The sequence below is a fragment of the Lipophrys pholis genome (genome assembly GCF_963383615.2).
Source record: "Lipophrys pholis genome assembly, chromosome: 11".
NCBI classification, from domain to species: domain Eukaryota; kingdom Metazoa; phylum Chordata; class Actinopteri; order Blenniiformes; family Blenniidae; genus Lipophrys; species Lipophrys pholis.
Window position 1 is genome coordinate 31000347 of NC_137631.1, and position 17439 is coordinate 31017785.

Below are 17439 nucleotides of genomic sequence, written 5' to 3' on the forward strand. Positions count from 1 at the left end.
AGCGTCACCCTGTTGGAAATGCTCCTGTTGGCTCTTCTGCAGTGTTCAAACCTGCAAGGTTGGGTGTGAAAATTCCATCAGATCAGCAGTTTGTCAAATACTCTTACCAACAACCAACGAGGTTCAAAGTCCCTTAAATAAGACTTCTTCATTCTCTTGCTCAGTTTGGCCTTCAGCAGCTCATCTTCATCATGTCTCCATGCAGAAACACTCTGAGCTGCTGACATGAGACTGGAGCACAGATTGGAGCTCATGAGGAGTTGAACAGGTGTAGCAGATAAAGTGGTCAGTGGCTGTATATTGTTGTATGACCAAGGAACAGTTGACAATCATGTTACAGAGTGGTCCTACTGGTTCGTCTGCAGCCTGATATTTGTGTGACTGTATGAAAACAGTGTGGGGATTCTTACCTCCTAATGATCATGTAGTAATGATGTATGTAGTGCAGTCCACCCACGGGGGCCCATTTATGTTGCATTTTGGTAGTTTGTGTTGGAGCGCCACCTGTTTAACAGGAAATGACAGCCAGTTCAGTTCTATCAGTCTCATAAGATTCACTAAACAATTAATTAAGAATTTGAATTAATAATTAAATTAATTACAATTACCTGAATTAACAGTAAAGCTTGAAGGATCTTGGAGTTCTTCACACAGAATAGTGGACATTTCATTCACCTTTGTGCTCATTTATAAGACAGCAAGTATGATTCCAAAAGTTATATTTATTTACAGTACTTCCTCTGTCTCCCAGCAGAAAGTACCTGGTGGGTACAGTACTTCCCCATCACCCAGCAGAAAGTACTCAACTGGTACCAGTGCTTGCTGGTACATGGAGGATCTGCGCAGGACAAGAGCATCCTGCACAGATCCCCAGATGTCAATGTACACATCAATAAACCTCATATATTACAGACTGGTTTTTAACCACAGGTATATGCAGGGAAGATTCTACCTTGCTGACATGTTTCAGCTTCATCTGTAGTCTTCCTCAGAGCTTCATCTGGTGTGTGATGACATGTCGGTCTTTTTAACAGATGCTTCTGAAACATGTCAGCAAGGTAGAATCTTTCCTGCATATAACTGTGGTTAAAAACCAGTCTGTAATATATGAGGCTTATTGATGTGTTGTGGCTCTGCAGGAGGAAGAATTAGAACGTGACACCATTAACGGCCCCAGCAGGAGGAAGAATTAGAAGGTGACACCATCAACCAGCAGTACAGCAGAATATCTGATGACCAGCAGGAGGAAGAATTAGAAGGTGACACCATCAACAGCCCCAGCAGGAGGAAGAATTAGAAGGTGACACCATCAACCAGCAGTACAGCAGAATACCTGATGACCAGCAGGAGGAATAATTAGAAGGTGACACCATCAGTCAGCAGTACAGCAGAATACCTGATGAGCAGCAGGAGGAAGAATTAGAAGGTGACACCATCAATGGCCCCAGCAGGAGGAAGAATTAGAAGGTGACACCATCAATCAGCAGTACAGCAGAATACCTGATGACCAGCAGGAGGAAGAATTAGAAGGTGACACCATCAATCAGCAGTACAGCAGAATACCTGATGACCAGCAGGAGGAAGAATTAGAAGGTGACACCATCAATCAGCAGTATAGCAGAATACCTGATGACCAGCAGGAGGAAGAATTAGAAGGTGACACCATCAATCAGCAGTACAGCAGAATACCTGATGACCAGCAGGAGGAATAATTAGAAGGTGACACCATCAATCAGCAGTACAGCAGAATACCTGATGACCAGCAGGAGGAAGAATTAGAAGGTGACACCATCAATCAGCAGTACAGCAGAATACCTGATGACCAGCAGGAGGAATAATTAAAAGGTGACACCATCAACCAGCAGTACAGCAGAATACCTGATGACCAGCAGGAGGAAGAATTAGAAGGTGACACCATCAATCAGCAGTACAGCAGAATACCTGATGACCAGCAGGAGGAAGAATTAGGTGACACCATCAATGGCCCCAGCAGGAGGAAGAATTAGAAGGTGACACCTTCAACCAGCAGTACAGCAGAATACCTGATGACCAGCAGGAGGAAGAATTAGAAGGTGACACCATCAACCAGCAGTACAGCAGAATACCTGATGACCAGCAGGAGGAAGAATTAGAAGGTGACACCATCAACCAGCAGTACAGCAGAATACCTGATGACCAGCAGGAGGAAGAATTAGAAGGTGACACCTTCAACCAGCAGTACAGCAGAATACCTGATGACCAGCAGGAGGAAGAATTAGAAGGAGACACCATCAACCAGCAGTACAGCAGAATACCTGATGACCAGCAGGAGGAAGAATTAGAAGGAGACACCATCAACCAGCAGTACAGCAGAATACCTGATGACCAGCAGGAGCATCAGTATCAACATAACGATGCTCCTGGAAACCCTGAAGCTGGAGTCACGACACCTCCAGGAGAGAAAGGTTCCAGGGTAGGAACATTATTGACCTGTGTATCACTGCAGGGGTTCCTGGGACATAAAAGAAAGAACATATTTCTATGTACATAATGTTTCTAACTTGTGTTTTTACTGTTGTAGGTTCTGCTGAAGTTTATTAAATAAAGTTTCCTTTATCTTCTGCTTGATATCTTTCTTTACTCGACAGTGTAAGCTATGTGTGTATTTATGTATTTACTCTCACACAGTATAAGCCATGTGTGTATTTATGTATTTACTCTACGGAGAAATGATTAGAGGTAATGATTGAAGTGCTTAACTGTAGGATGTATATTAGACAAAAGTAATAGAGTACATATTAATGACAACAAGCAGCAGGAATGTGAAAAGCTGGTTAATTATTTAATAAACATCAGGGATCTTCAGTAAAACAGTAAAATACTAGTTTGTATTAGTAGAACATTTCTGATCAGCTGCTTTTATTGTTACTGAACTCCAAGGAGAGGAAGAGTAAAATAAAGGCTTATAGGAGGTAGAAGTAATAGTAACACTGCTATACACGGTACTATACATTGTACTATACACGGTACTATACACTGTACTAAATACAGTACTGTACATTGTACTATACACAGTACAATACACTGTAATATACACAGCAAGTATGTGACAGAAAAGGTACTATTTTACAATAATGTTCTAAAGTTTAGATCTTCATATAAAACATAATGTACAAATCACCCACCTACTGAACCAGAGAGACAACAGGTTCCTCCTCCTTCTCCTTCTCCTCCTCCTGCTCATCCTCCTCCTCCTCGTCCTCTTCCTCCTCCTCCTTCTCATCCTCCCCCTCCTCCTCCTGCTCCTCCTCCTCCTCAGCTTCAGGGTCCATCATCCAGCCATGACAGCCACCATGTCATCAAGTACTCGTGTTCCAATTCTCCATTAACATCGATACGTCCTGGTAAATTAGTATTTCCTTCCTTCCGAGGACGCCCTGCAAGTAGTTACTCATGACGTAGGCGAGTCACACTGGCACTCTAAGAATTGGAAAACGGCCATTGTGTGTTTGTGATGGAACTACAAATAAACTACATCCCAAATGGAGGTTCTCAGAGAGCAGGAAGACGGTCCTCTGTCTCCACCAGGTGATGGAGAACAATAGAACATGAAGCTGGTCTTTAGCGTTGCTTCCTGAGTGTCTCTGTTAAAGGAACATTTCTAACATGAGTTGATGTGAAGCTGATCTGGAGGGTCAGACGGTGTTCAGTTACTGTGTGATGGTGTGGAATGTGTAGGTTGGTAGTTAACTAGTTAGTGAAGCAAAGCTTAACATGCAGACCCTGTGTGTGTGTGTGTGTGTGTGTGTGTGTGTGTGTGTGTGTGTGTGTGTGTGTGTGTGTGTGTGTGTGTGTGTGTGTGTGTGTGTGTGTGTGTGTGTGTGTGTGTGTGCGTCAGTCACTAATAGAATCTAATATTATCAATAGAACTCAGTCACTGTAGTAGAAGCAGCACATCTTCATCAAGGTAAACATCCATACAGAGCATCAGGATGAACTGATCTCAGGTTCTCACCCAGGTGGTTGGTACCACTTCCTTCACCTCTCTGAAGAAGGAGTTTGGTTGTTGTCCAGGCTGGAGAGAAGCTGCTGCTCCTGGAGCTGGTAGCTCCTCCTGCTACCTGTGGTTGGCTGAGTTCAGCAGGAGGAGGAGGAGAACATGTTGATGGTTCAGGAGGAGGAGAAGACCATGTTGATGCTTCAGGAGGAGGAGAAGACCATGTTGATGCTTCAGGAGGAGGAGAAGACCATGCTGATGGTTCAGGAGGAGGAGAAGAACATGTTGATGCTTCAGGAGGAGGAGAAGACCATGCTGATGGTTCAGCAGGAGGAGAAGAACATGCTGATGGTTCAGCAGGAGGAGAAGACCATGTTGATGGTTCAGCAGGAGGAGAAGACCATGTTGATGGTTCAGCAGGAGGAGAAGACCATGTTGATGGTTCAGAAGGAGGTGAAGACCATGCTGATGGTTCAGCAGGAGGAGAAGACCATGCTGATGGTTCAGCAGGAGGAGAAGACCATGTTGATGGTTCAGCAGGAGGAGAAGACCATGTTGATGGTTCAGAAGGAGGTGAAGACCATGTTGATGGTTCAGAAGGAGGTGAAGACCATGTTGATGGTTCAGGAGAAGAAGACCAAGTTGAGGGTTCAGGAGGAGGAGAAGACCAAGTTGATGGTTCAGGAGGAGGAGAAGAAGAACAAGTTGATGGTTCAGGAGAAGAAGACCAAGTTGATGGTTCAGGAGGAGAAGAAGAAGACCATGTTGATGGTTCAGGAGGAGAAGAAGACCATGTTGATGGTTCAGGAGAGTCTTCCTTTGCAGCCTCCTGGTTGTTCCCTTGTCCAGACCAGAGGAGCTGGTTGCTCAGGTCTGTGCTGGTTTTCCTGCTTGTTGAGGAAAAAGCACAAAGAGGTTCTGTGAGGTGTCGTTTCCTGGTCTCGTCCTGGAGGAACCGGTTGGTCTTCCCTGGTTGATGGGAGATCAGACTCTGGGTGCTGGTCTCTGGTCTCTGGATCCGAGGGAAGGTCTGACCCTGGTGGTCGGTCAGAAGAGGAGGTGAGGAGTTGAGGTCTTTGGTTGCAGACCTCTGGGGTCTGCTGCTTCCAGCAACCCTCCTCCTCCGTTGAAGCGGAGGAGCAAAGCTCTTTGAGAGAATCCCTCCAAAAGGCTTTTGGTGAGGTGGGGGATTCCAAGGTGTGGAATCCTGGGAGCCTCCACCAATCGGTGACTGGCTGAGTGCATGGGGGGCAGTCAGTCTCCTTTGAGCAGGGGGGGGTTCATGCATGGGGCTGCAGTGGCAACAGGACCCCCCTGCAGTGAGATGCTCAGGGACAAATGAAGATTGTTTTTCATTAGAAATGAACCGACTGTCTGTGGTCTTGTCAGATCCCAACAACATAAACATGAAGGTTTCTTGTTCTCATCAGGCATTGCATCTATGACTGTTCCTGTGTACATCGCAGAGGTTTCCCCATCTCACCTGAGAGGGCAGCTCGTCACCATCAACTCCCTGTTCATCACTGGGGGGCAGTTCATCGCCAGTGTGGTAGACGGGGCTTTCAGCTATCTGAAGCATGACGGATGGAGGTACACTTTTGTGACTGTGTAGATATGACTTATGAGCTTCTGTCTCAATGTTCTGCCTCGATGTGTCTGCTCGTAGGTACATGTTTGGTCTGTCCATCATTCCTGCTGCTCTGCAGTTCTTCAGCTTCATCTTCCTGCCAGAGAGTCCCCGCTGGCTCCTCCAGAAGGGCCAGAGCCAGGAAGCCCACCAGGTTCTGAGCAGGATCAGAGGAGGCCAGGACATTAAAGAGGAGTACGACAGGATCCAGGCCAACATTGAGGAGGAGAAGGAGGAGGCGGGAGAAGGTAAAGGACTTCACTCTAGTAATTAAAAACTGCCATCAGTTTTGACTCACTGCGACTCTACTGCACTGGGAGAGGAATGAGTGTTTTCACCAAGCTCCCTCGGTTGTTTCTGTTTGTGCTGTGTTCAGGGGGCCTTGTTATTTTGCGAATCCTCCGCCATGGTCCCACTCGCAGAGCTCTGATGGTTGGGTGTGGCCTGCAGATGTTTCAGCAGCTGTCTGGGATCAATACTGTCATGTGAGTGGACTCTCTAAGCACAGCGGAGACACATTCAGCCCAGTTTGACCTGCAGTGAGCTGGACAGTAAAAATTAATTGTATTTACACATTTTTCAATCACTCATGTTGGAATAAACGTTATGGGCAGTTTGGCTATCAATAAAGATGAATAATTATCAAAGATAGTCAGTAATTATTTTAAGAATGGGATCTGATATACATCAGATGATCTCGGGGTACCATCCAGGTTAATGATAACCCCAGTCTCGTAAAGTACACTACAATATTCATTTGGAATAATTATATTTATAAAAATTAACAAAATTAATAGTAAAACTCGAAGAATTTTGGAGTTCTTGATGAAAAAGAGGTTGACATTTCATCCATATTTGTGCAACATTAATAAGGCCCTATTTACATCCGCAAAACGTTCTTCACTTTTGGGGGGTCCGTTTACACGACACCAGTGTTCTGATCCACTGTATCCTGAAGTATTTAATCCGGCTCCCAAGGTGGAAAGATTCTTTCATGGTTGCTATTCCCTCCGGCAGCGACTGATGGAGGCTATGGAGCCACTTACTGTGCGTGCGCATCTCTCTCGCCCTCCATCCCTTCCCTCCTGCTCATCCACTTGGAAACAAACATGGCCGACCTCGTAGTGGTTTGACTCGTATTCTAGTTTTATCGTCCGGATCAGTAGTTTAATAGTTGAGACTCTCCCTGATAGCATCTGATTCCTCATCAGTCCATGTGGATGTCAGGTTCTCTCCATTTTCTTCATGTTTAACGTCTGTGTTGTTTCATCAGAAATTCAAGCAACAGCGCCCTCCAGTGGCCCAGCATACTAATCGTCAGTGTGTCCTGCTGCAGTGTAAACCTACTCCTTTTTTTTAATGGATTAGGTGTTGTTGTATAAATGGGGCCAAAGCAAAACAAAATGCACAGATTCTAACTATATATATATATATATATATATATATATAGGACTATAGGACTTTAGGGATTACCAACAGTCCTGCATCCTCAGAGCCAAGGGCTCGTGGAGGGTGAGACCCTTCTAGAAGTTTCTCCATATAGGACGGAGCCTGGTGATGAAGAGTTTTAGATGTGATCAGAAGGATGTTGAATTCTATTCTAGATTTGATGTGAAGCCAGTGTAAGGATGCTAAGACTGGGGAGATGTGCTCTCTTCTTCCAGTTCTGGTTAGTAAACCTGCAGCAGCGTTCTGCTCTAGCTGGAAGATCCTAACAGAGGAGTTTGGACATCCTGACATTAGGGAGTTACAATCATCTCATCTTGAAGTCACAAAGGCAGGAAGCATTTGTTCTGCATCTTTGAAGGACAAGAAGTTTCTCATTTTTGCAATATTCCTTAGATGGAAGAAGGCTGTCCTGGAGACATGTTTAACATGGGACATAAAGGACAGATCCTGATCAGAAATAACACCCAGGTTCCTAATATCACTGTTAGAGGTTAAGGTAATATTATCTAAGGTAATCAGACTATCTGAAAAGTAATCCCTGAGCTTTTTAGGACCTAGGATTAGAACCTCAGTCTTGGATGTGTTGAGCATTAAGAAGTTGATAGACATCCAGGACTTAACGTCCCTGAGGCAGGACTCTAGTTTAACAAGTTGGTCGGCCTGATTGGCTTTAACTGATAAATAGAGCTGAGTATCATCTGCATAACAATGAAAGTTAATGTTGTGTTTCCTAATTATATTTCCGAGTGGTAACATCTAGAGATTAAACAATATGGGTCCGAGGACGGAGCCTTGTGGTACTCCACACAGGACCCGTTCATGCATTGAAGATTTGTTATTTACATGAACAAATTGAAAGCGGTCAGATAAATATGATTTAAACCAGTTTAAGGCTAAGTTTTTAATGCCGACGGCATCTTCTAATCTCCTTAAGAGTATATTATGATGGACAGTATCAAATGCAGTACTAAGGTCCAGAAGAAGTAAAGCAGATAGAAGAGCTCTATCTGAGGCCATTAGAAGGTCATTAGTAACTTTTAGCAGAGCAGTCTCTGTACTGTGGTTCATTCTGAAGCTGGACTGAAGGTCCTCTAACAGATTATTCTCCTGCAGATAATCCTGGAGTTGTTTAGCCACTACTTGCTCCAGAACCTTTGACAGGAAAGGAAGATTGGAGATCGGCCTGTAGTTTGAGAGAAGGCTTGTGTCTAAGTTTGGCTTCTTAATGAGAGGTTTAATAACTGCTAGTTTAAAGGATTGGGGCACATAGCCTATTGTTAGAGACTGGTTAATAATTGCCAGTATAGAATTATTAATTAGTGGCAGTGCCTCTTTCAGAATTCTAGTAGGAATTGGGTCCAACAGGCTAGTAGTTGGTTTAGCAGAAGAAATAAGGGAGTTTAGTTGGACTAGTTGTATTTGCTGAAAGCATTCCAGATGACTGTTAGGTTTAACCAGTTCCTCTGTTATGGGGCTAACGGACGGTAGGGTTTGATGGATGTTATCCCTAAGCCTTGTCATTTTATTTTGAAAGAACTTCATGAAGTCCTCACTACATATATTGATAGGAATGGTGGGCTCAACACTATTTTGGTTCTTGGTCAGTTTGGCTACAGTACTGAAAAGAAACCGAGGCTTGTTTTTGTTTTCCTCTATTAAGGATGAGTAGTAATTAGTTCTACTTCTACTCAGAGCTTTCTTATAAGTTTTGAAGCTATCCTTCCAGGCTATATAATCTAGCTCTGTTTTTGTTGAACGCCAAGTTCTTTCTAATCTACGGGAGCGTTGTTTAAGCTGGCGGGTTGATGAGTTAAACCATGGGGAGGACTTTTCCTGTTTTTTCAGTTTCATTTTTTGAGGAGCTATGTCGTCTAGCGTTGTTTTTAGCATATCTGTCAGACTGTTTGTTAGGTATTCAATGTCTGAGCTAGCAACAGTATACGGGTCAGGAAGATCCACTACTGATTCTATAGCAGAGGGAATTCTTTCCTTGAATTTAGTTACTATGTTATCAGAGAGAGACCTGGTTAACACGGCTTTAACCGGAGGGTTAGAACTATTTAGAACAAAGTCAAAGGTTATTAAGAAGTGATCTGACAGGAAATCATTGTGAGGAGAGATGGTCAGATGCTCTATATTCAAACCATAAGTTAGAATAAGGTCTAGATCAGGGGTGCTCAATACGTCGATCGCGATCTACCAGTCGATCGCAAAGGTAGTATTGGTAGATCGCATTACATTAAAAAAAATTGACGCCAGCCTATCATCCATCCCGTCTTTTGAATGATAAACAGCCAGTCAGATGACATCTGCGTTTTTCTGACACTTAGGTCACTGCGCATGCGCAAACAACGGCGCTCAGTGCAGCAAAACTAACAAGCTTGTCAGCGAGTTACCGCCAATTTTCAGCCCTCGGTTTTTTCTCTTAAACCTAAGAAAGGGTATAAAAATGAGTGGGGGAGCTGGACCAAGTAAGAAGACAAAAACTTATCACTTTCATACGGAATGGGAGGAGGACTTTTTTTTCACGATGACATTTTCGAAGTGCGTTTGCCTCATCTGCCAGTCTACCATCGCAATACCAAAGAAGGGAAATGTGGAGCGGCATTTTCGGACTGTTCATGGAAAATACGACACCGACTTCCCGCTGAAAAGCGAGCTGAGAAAGAGAAAGGTGAAGGGACTGACATCCCAATTGTCCGGACAGCAGTCATTTTTCACACAACAAACTTCAAAAGTGAAGGCCGCCACCGAAGCATCGTTCCGGGTGAGTCACATCATCGTTAAGAACAAGAAGTCCTTCAAGACGGAGAGATGGTAAAGGAGGCATTCGTTGAAGCAGCTGACTCATTGTTCCGAGACTTTAAAAATAAGGCAGAAATATTATCTTTGATCAAAGTTCTCCAGCTGTCAAGAAGTACAGTTACACGGCGCTGTCAAGCCATGGCTGAGGATTTAACCCAGCAACCTTGGAAGGACATCGGAGATTGCGAGTGTTTCTCACTGCAGTTGGACGAATCTACGGACGTGAGTGACACAGCCCAGATGTGCATTTTCATTGGTATGGTGTTTAGTGACATCACTACAAAAGAAGAGCTATTAACAGTACTGCCCATGAAAGAACAGACGCGAGGAGAGGACATATTTCAGTCGTTTAAAAACTTTATGGAGAAAACTCAGCTCCCAGTGTACAAACTGATGTCTATCACCACGGATGGAGCTCCCGCTATGGTTGGCCGCTTGAATGGATTTATTGCCAAGTGCAGGCAGGACGATGATTTCCCGGACTTCCTAAATTACCATTGCATAATCCACCAACAAGCGTTATGCGCTAAAATGCTCAACATGAAGGAGATCATGGATGTTGCAACGAAGATCGCCTGTTCTATTCGCGCCAGATCTCTTCAAAGACGGTTATTTCTTGCACATCTGGAGAAGGCTGACTGCGACCACTCTGAGTTGTTGCTGCACACTGACGTGAGATGGCTTAGTCCAGGGAAATTCCTGCAAAGATTTCGAGAGCTCTGTCCAGAGATTAAGGAGTTTTTCCGTGTAGCTGGACATGCAGAATACACACAACTAAATGACGGTCAGTGGCTGTTAGACTTGGCATTTTTAACCGATCTGACCAACATGTTGAATGAGCTTAATCTAGAGCTGCAAGGAAAAGACTAAACAGTGATCAATATGATCAGCCCAGTTAATGCTTTCAAACGAAAGATGCAACATCGCTCCTCAAAGCTGCAGCGCCATGATTTGGCAAACTTCCAGAACCTGGCGTCAGAGCTGGAGATGCCAGGGAAACTTGACAGTGCACGCTACACAGAGCAGATTGACAATCGTCTGTCAGAGTTTGACAAACGCTTTCAAGACTTTTCTTTGCTCGAGCCAGTCGCTACATTCATGTGCTATCCTTTTCGGGAAGATGCTGAGGTTGATTCACTCGCATCACAAATTGCAACACTGTTTCACCTGAACTCTTCTGGAGTGGAAGAGGAGATTCTGACACTGTTTCACCTGAACTCTTCTGGAGTGGAAGAGGAGATTCTGACACTACAAGCCGACATTGAGCTGAAGTCCAGAGCTCATGGACACTTCTGGAACTTACTCACAGAGGTAAAGTACCCCAACATCAGGAAATGTGCTACCTCCTTGACTGCATTATTCGGCTCCACTTATTTATGTGAGTCAGCCTTTTCCCACATGAAGATCATTAAGTCCAAGTACCGTTCCACCATGACTGTTGAACATTTGGAAGTGTGCTTGAGGCTGGCTGTCAGCAGCTACTGTCCGGACTATGCATCCCTGGCTGATTCAATTCAGTGCAAGTCATCAGAGTAAACTCGGGTAATGACAAAAAATGTACATAGTTAATTGTGTTGTGTTGTGCAATATTGGCTCATGCGGTGATGCATGTACATCAACATACATTGTAGATATGAAGAATCCTCAATATATTTAGAAATAAATATATGTTTTGCATTTTTGTAGTAGGTAGATCATTTTGACTTGATCATTTTATAAGTAGCTCGCATGCTGAAAAAGTGTGAGCACCCCTGGTCTAGGGTGTGGAGATGTTTATGGGTAGGCCCGTCTACTACCTGAGAGAAACCTAGAGAGTCAAGTGTAGATCTAAAGCTGCACTGAAACTATCATTTTCTAGGTCAACATGAACATTGAAGTCTCCTACCATGATAACCTTATCTTTAGTCAGGGCTACATCGGACAACAATTCAGAGAATTCAGTTAGAAAAGTTGAAGAAGGTCCAGGAGGACGAGAAATGATTACAAATTCTACAGAATTTACTATTTTATTTGACGGGTGTGGCATGGTCATGCTCAGACTCTCAAAAGAACTGAAGTTGGATTTTGGGTTAATATTAATTAGTAACTGAGAGTTATACACTAATGTTCTTCTAGGTGATCCAAACTCCTCGAACTCCCATTCTTCCATCCATAACACTTTTGTCCACTCCTCCTCTGTCCAATGTCTCTGTTCTTTGTCCATATTAATCTTTTCTTTTACTGGCCAGTCTCAGATTTGGCTCTTTCTTTGCCACTCTGCCCTGAAGGCCGGCATCCCGGAGTGGCCTCTTCACTGGAGATGTTGACTCTGGCGTTTAGCCGGTACTATTTAATGAAGCTGCCAGTTGAGGACCTGTGAGGCGTCTATTTCTCAAACTAGAGACTCTAATGTACTTCTCTTCTTGCTCCCACTTCTCTTCCTGCTCTGGTTAGAGCCTGTTAGTGCTGTTCTGTGAAGGGAGTAGGACACACCGCTGGAGGAAATCTTCACTTTCCTGGCGATGGAATAGCCTTCATTTCTAAGAACCAGAGCAGACTGTCGAGTTTCACATGAAAGTTCTTTTTCTGGTCATTTGGAGCCTGAATCCACCACACACGTGATGCTCCAGATCCTCAAGCTGCTCAGAGGAAGCTCAGTTTTATAGCTTCTCTAAGCAGCTAAACTGTTTTCAGATGTGCTAACATGATTGCTCAAGGGTTTTCTAATCATCCATCAGCCTTCTGACACAACGAGCAACACATTGGACCATTAGAACACTGGAGGGACAGGCCTCTATACACCTCTGTAGATATTGAACCAACAACCAGACATTTGCAGCTAGAATAGTCATTTACTACATTAACAATGTATAGAGTGTATTTCTGATTACTTTAAAGTATCTTCATTGAAAAAACAGATTTTCTTTCACAATAAGGACATTTCTAATTGACCCCAAAGTTTGGAATGGTAGTGTATATACATATATATATTAGGGGTATACTGATACTGCGATCAAGTATTGGTTCGAAACCAGGCATGAGTACTCGTACTCATAAAATTGCCACCGATGCCACTTTACAGCAGCACGTGGTTGACGGCACTTCATTGCAAGGCGCAGGCGGGCAGTGAGCGGTGCGCTGTTTTTTCGGCTGTCTTTTTTGAAAATTGACCGTCCAAATGATGGTTGGAGTATCGCTGCCTTAAACAGTCCACTGAAAAATTCTGCCTGTGTTTGGCCTGTTCTACAGAGCACACCACCCCTCATTTTGGAAAAAGTGGTATCGGTGCATCCCTAACATATATACAGTACAACCTCTGATGTAGGGACGCCTTAAAATCCAAGGCCAAATATCCCCTGAAGACAGGTGTCCTCACTTTGGAGGGACAGGTCATGAGGACAAAGAGTAGGAACAGTTGATATTGAAAGAACCAAATGTTATGGTTATATAAAAGCACATAACTGAATCAATACAAAGATGTATATAAGATGTATACAAGATAATTATTAAATTTGCTTCAGGGACCACATACAGTCTAGTTTCATCTTGAGTGGACCAGACTGGTAAAATATTGCTATAATAACCTTTAAATTTAGACATGAAAGTTTTTCTTTGTTGTGGTCACAGTGTACGTAATCAGATTATCTATATTTTTGCAAGATCAAATAGTCAGTTCTGAAAATGATTACAATCTCAATATATTCATATACATTCTGATGCAAAATCCAATGAAATGTCAAAATTAAACTTGTATAAATCCTCTATAACCTCCTTGCTCGGTGGGACCAGATTGGGTTTTGGCCCCCGGGCCTTATGTTCTCTGCTGGAAAGGGAAAGTCAAACTTTCATGTGGGCAGAGTACGCATGACGTCAATATCGTCACCGCCCCCGTGCGCTAGGGTCTGCACCGACCCTCTGCGGTCAACCGCGCTGCCCAAATTTTGTGACCGCACGACCTGTGCACACCGAATGCCCATGCGTGAGGAGATCCTCCGTCTCTCCGTCTGAAAAGTGACAATTTAAAAGAAAATAAAGATCCAGAGGCTCAAAACTCCTGGAGTGAAACATAAACTACGTTAGGAACGGTGGAGAACGCCGGACAGCAGAAGTGGAGACAGGTTCTGGATCGTTACGTTAAGTTATGGAAGTGAGCCCACAGTGTAGTATGGACGCAGTCATGTAGCACCGGCGGGCTGCGCACAGTCAGCGGACACGCAATGTGGAAAGCATGGAGGGGCTGATGGAGAGGAGCTGCACAGAGCAGCCCCGTGCTGTGGGGAAGCAGCCATTATTCAGATCTCTAAACTATTCTCCTGACACCACAACATCTGAATATTCCAATAATCGGGTCCAGCACAAGTATTTTGGCCGTTTCAGTGTCGCTCAGCTTGAAATTTACCAGGAGAACCTGTCTGTTGTCCTCGTCAGGCAGGGTGTCCTCATTAAGGTGTGTTAACAGGTAAATATGTGTGCGTTCACAGTGACGTGTCCGCTCCTCAGAGGTTCTACTGTTGATGTATGTATATATATGTTGGGATTTATGGTTGGTTATTAGCATTAAATTACTGTAAGTAATAGATTACTGAAAGTAATAAATCACTAAGTAATTTATGAAAAATTTAAATTATTAATGGAAGTAAATGGTCATTTACTCATTAACAACTCCTAAAGTAATCAAGTAATTACTTTGAATTTAATTTGAATAAATGTGTTATTTATTCATTAATAATGAAAAGGGGGGGCACCACCAGATAAACTGGAAATAGCTAATACCAAAATATCAGTCTCGTTTGTAAAAGGTTTATTTAAGTTAGTTAATATTTCTGTGTAAAATATAACAATCTTAAATAAAATGGAAGTAGTGAGATCCGAGCACAGACTGTTACAAACCAGTGAATTGTCAACAATAAATACACAATAATCACCAAGAAGCGTTCAATTCAGCTAACAGGCGTTTATTAATAAAATGTATTAATTCAAAAATCATCTTATAAATCAACACATTGAAGTAGCAAACGTCATCTAACACGGCGATCTAATCTATTAAACAGTGTGTGTGTGTGTGTGTGTGTGTGTGTGTGTGTGTGTGTGTGTGTGTGTGTGTGTGTGTGTGTGTGTGTGTGAGAGAATGGTCTGGAGTGATGAGGGTGATGGGCGTAATGACCCCAAACGGCCACCAGGTGGAGGCAGACGTTGACGGGTCAGTGTGGTGACCGTGACGACCACTAGGGGCGTGCGGCGGCGCGCCGAGGGAGAACGCAATGACTTGATGCGTCCACCAGGTGGACGTCAAGGGGGATTGCGATGACCCACGCGACCACTAGAGGCGTTTGACTCGCTCTTTCTGGGGGAACCTGACGAAAACAAGACGTCCATCGTACGTGCATGCACAAGGGCGATCTCGGAGCGAGGCGGTCTACCGAGGGCGTAACGAACGGGTGGTTCCATTGGCCTGGTTCTGAGCGCCGAAGTTCTAAGTGGATGTCGGGACATGCAGTTAGAACTACTGATCGAGGCAGAGGTGGTCTAGCAGCACCAGATAGCAGTTGGTTGCTAACTGTGCCTGTGTGTGTGTGTGTGAGCTTATCTTGATCAGATAACAGGACTGCAGGGCTCCGCAGACTCGGGTTAGTGAAAGAGGGGGGGAAAGAAGAGAAAGACAAAGAGTTCTGATGAGGCTCGGTTCTGAACCCTGGTTCCTCCACACAGAGATCCCAGTGGGCCTGGAGCTCACTTGGACCTCTGGTTCTGAGGTGGAAAACCCGAGTCCCGGACTTGGTTGGTGCGCATGAACGTGCGTACACAAACATCTGGGCCGCGACGGCTTCATCAGCGGCACATTGAAACACATTGCATGTTAGCTTCATGCTAATCCAACAATATCTCTGCCCAGACAAAGCTCTTACTGTCCGTGAGGCTGTGGTAACTGGTTGTTACCGGGTCTGAATTCAGCGTCCTGAATTCAGAGGCCTGGCTTCAGCTGCAGGAGTGCCGGTGAGAGGAGGAGAGGAGTGTCATGATTCCGGGAGGGCAGACCTAAGATGCAGAACACACGAGACCACGTTTGTTTAAAAGGGGAAAAAATCAAAAGTTTATTAAACAAGGGGGATCCTTCAGCTCCCAGATAACTAGTGCAGAGAAGCTTCTCCACGGTGCAGGATGGGAGAGGATGGCGAGGACCGGGAGTCCTCAGGAAAACAGGAACTGTTGCGAGCTCAGTGATCATCACCAGGGGGAAAAACTCTGAAGAGAGAGCTGGCACAGATGACTACCCTCACAGGAGTACGGACTGGCGAGGACCACTGGCAGCTCCAGGCTTTTAAGGGCGGAGCCGCTGATGAGCCACAGGTGAAAGGAGTTCTCCTCCCCCACGGCTGCGCCTGCTCTGCTGTCAAAATGCGAGGGAGGAAGGAACACCACACACAGAACAGAAAGACACTCACCAAAACAAGCAGAACACAAAACATAAAACTGCCAGGACCAATCCACCGAATCCTGACAAGGAGACGCTGGCTCGGGTCTCCAGAATCCCCCAAAAAAGGAGAAAGGAAAGAGAAGAAGTAGTGCAAACTGGGTCCTGCTCATCCAGCGGGCTGGCTTTGGTTCTGTCCCTTGGACCTACTTGGTGCTCTCTTTACCGTCCCGAGGCAGCAGAGACGTGCGTCCCTCTCGGTGGTCGGATTGAAAAGCAGAGAGAGTTGGTAGGAAAAGTTTCACCAAGTTGAATTTTGGACCCCTGTGGTGTCCTGGTCGGGTTTGACCATTATCGTTGGCCGCCAACCTGGGGGGGTGGAGACTTCCTGGGGTCTTTGGCCTCTTCCCTGCTGTTTTATGTCCTGTTCATTGTCCCTGGTGTTTCTCCTCTGTCAGAGAAAACTGCTTGAAGGACTTCAATGGAATCTGCAGCCCAACATACATATATATATATATATATATATATTAGTGCTGTCAAAAAGGAATGTCTTTAATTAATTGATTTTAAATGTTTAACTAGTTAAATAAAAAGTAACGTAATTAACGCAGTTTTGTTTACTTCCGTTGTTTGATTTTTTTTGTACTCCCTTACCGGAATAATATCAAGGCAGAAAGTTTCACTTTAAAAAGTTACCTAACGACTGATTGAGAAAGCCTGGCCTGCCGGTTCCCCAGACCTCAATCCAACTGTCTGGTTCCATCCACCAACCACACCTTGACCACAGATGGTCCAGGAGGTGACTGATGCTTTGATCCAGGTCTGGGAGGTCATCCCTCAGGAGAACATCCCTCAGGAGAACATCCCTCAGGAGAACATCCTTCAGGAGAACGTCTCTCAGGAGAACCTCCCTCAGGAGGCCATCCCTCAGGAGAACATCCCTCAGGAGATCATTCCTCGGGAGAACGTCCCTCGGGAGAACGTCCCTCAGGAGAACATCCCTCAGGAGAATGTCCCTTAGGAGAACATACCTCAGAGAACATCCCTCAGGAGAACATCCCTCAGGAGAACGTCCCTCAGGAGAACATACCTCAGAGAACATCCCTCAGGAGAACGTCCCTCAGGAGAACATTCCTCAGAGAACATCCCTCAGGAGAACGTCCTTCAGGAGAAGGTCCCTCAGGAGAACGT

General features: G+C 44.6%; 1 protein-coding gene across 4 annotated transcripts in view; it reads left to right on the forward strand.

Moving 5' to 3' along the window:
- Nucleotides 1-17439, forward strand: part of LOC308117063 (proton myo-inositol cotransporter-like) — a 36474-nt gene that overhangs the window by 8490 nt on the left and 10545 nt on the right. For 2 of the 4 annotated variants that reach the window (XM_080475701.1, XM_080475702.1), the window contains exons 3-5: nt 5407-5566; nt 5643-5851; nt 5980-6088. In XM_080475701.1, coding sequence (XP_080331827.1) covers nt 5407-5566; nt 5643-5851; nt 5980-6088 — 478 coding nt within the window. The remainder of the gene's footprint in view (nt 1-5406; nt 5567-5642; nt 5852-5979; nt 6089-17439) is intronic. The other 2 variants (XM_080475703.1, XM_080475704.1) reach the window with 1 other exon arrangement.